The following is a 2,185-nucleotide window of genomic DNA, read 5'->3' on the forward strand; positions in this document are numbered from 1 at the left end:
AGTATTAAAATTAATCTTTGATTCATTGGTATTTATGAAAATGTAGATTGGAGATGGGTTTCGTACTCGCCCTCGGTTTGGGCTGCTGCAGTGCTCCTTTACACGTCGGAGGAGTACGGCGAAACCCATCGCCTCGTCGCACTCCTCAACGCTCCCAAGGTTCGGATATTTTTTATTTATTTATTGTTGTAAATTAATTTTGTTGTTTGTTTAAGTGGCCGGTTTAATTAATTAACTAATCAAGAAATGTTGCTAATTAATGGATTATGTTATTATCACGTAGAATGAAGTCCAAGAATGCTATCAACTCATTCTTGAACAAAATGGTGGCGATGGTAACGGTCGAAAGCGCAAGAAATTGCATGCATTATTCTCGAACCACTCCGCGCCGCCGAGCCCGACCGGGGTGGTGGGTTCTTGCTTCAGCTGCGAGACGTCGTCGACGTCGGGCGCAGGCGACTACTCGGTGTCGTCGTCGCCGGAGCCTCCGCCGCGGAAAAGGCCCAACTGCATTGCTGCAGAAGAAGATGGGGATGGGGAGTGAGCAATATGCATGAGCAGCTAATCTCTAATTTACGTTATTAATGCAAAGTGGTGTATTATGTTGTTTATTATCTAAAGCCTAATGTTATGTAGTTATGTTGGAGCAAATTTTGAGATGGAGGGAAATGGGTGTTTTGAGAGGGAAAAGAATAGAGAGAGAGAGAGAGAGAGAGAGAGAGAGAGAGAGAGAGAGAGAGGAAAGAAAAGGAAAAGGGTAGGAGAGATGATGATGATGATGATGGTTTGGGGGATTTTTCTTCATCTCCTCTAAAGTTGAAAACAGAAATGTCTCCACTACTGCTGCTACTACAATTCAACTGTTTACTCTGCCTCTTAGCTCTTGTCCTTATCAGCCATTTATCATCAATGCATGCTTTTACTTCTCATCCCATGAATGCTTCCCTCCATTTATGAGCTCTCTCTCTCTCTCTCTCTCTCTCTCTCTCTCTCTCTCCACACAATGTACTTTTCTTTCACTACACATGTCAGGTAAAAATATATGGCAACCCCTCACCACTGGCCATTTTGAGATGACCTCCTTTACTTTTCTTTTTGAAAGAGTCCTTTCGTAAAAGAAAAAGTTCTGAATATCACACTTATATTGCTGTTGTGGAATTTTCTCAATCAAATTTTTTGAAAAAAAGTTTAAATATCATTTATGTAGTTTCACATTTTTTACAATAGTATTCTGTAATTTAAAATATATCAATATAGTGCCCAATAATTTTATTTTTATCTTTTTATTATGAATTCTATTATTTTTTTCGTTAAATCAGTGGCAAAATTAAAACTAAAGGTTACTAAAGTGACTATTTCATAAACCTAGGTGAGGCATTTGAAGTTTTTAGTATATAATTTAACGAAATATTAACGAAAAAGCTTATGAAAAATTAAAAATGAAACCACAGAATACTAACTTGATACACTTTAAATCACATGGTATTAAAATGAGAAAGTGTGAAATCACAGGGTTGGTATTAGAAATTTACCCTTTATTTTAACAATCTTTATATTGTAAATATTTATTTATTTATTTTTTATTTCATGCTATTTTTTTCTCATATATATTACTTAACTGTTTTTTTGTTCTCGTCAATTTTATATTACTGTTGGAAGCGTGATTTTCTCTTATACCAATTGTTGGAACTGGTATTTATACTGATACTAATTATCTAACCCAAAATCTAAAATATAACAAAATAATATGGAGAAGAGATATTGGAGGAGGAAAAAGATAACTAAACTAATACTTTATTAATAAAAAGCAATTAATTACATTCTAGGCAACATCCATGTAGCCATGTCTACTATGGCTTATTCCTCTAATTAATACATACCTAACTATATATAGCCATCAAATCATTACAGATAATAAATCCAAATTTACTTTGGATAATTACAAATCTTAACCATAATCAAATAAAAGATTTAAACTTTATCTATAACTATATTTTAATTAAGTTTGGATTATTATTTCCAATATATGATAGAACTTCTCAATCTCTTTTTCTAAATTCTTCTTTACCAAATTCTTTTTCATAATTTCTATTCTCCACCACATCCCACAAATCTTGGGATTTTAAAAAACATCGAATGATGATTTTCCATCGTTTAAAATTCGTTTCATCGAACTTTGGTAAAC

At 33.7% G+C, this 2,185-nt stretch overlaps 1 protein-coding gene across 1 annotated transcript; it reads left to right on the forward strand.

Annotated features, from left to right (window-relative positions):
* Positions 1-46: 46 nt before the first annotated feature.
* On the forward strand, positions 47-910 carry LOC109705358 (cyclin-D3-2-like; the record flags this gene model as incomplete). The annotated part of the gene is made up of 2 exons (XM_020226093.1): positions 47-159; positions 284-910. Coding segments are annotated over 2 exons (374 nt in total), but the record flags the coding sequence as incomplete, so codon positions are not given.
* Positions 911-2,185: the final 1,275 nt, after the last annotated feature.

Source organism: Ananas comosus, unplaced genomic scaffold, assembly GCF_001540865.1.
Source record: "Ananas comosus cultivar F153 unplaced genomic scaffold, ASM154086v1, whole genome shotgun sequence".
In the NCBI taxonomy this organism is placed as follows: domain Eukaryota; kingdom Viridiplantae; phylum Streptophyta; class Magnoliopsida; order Poales; family Bromeliaceae; genus Ananas; species Ananas comosus.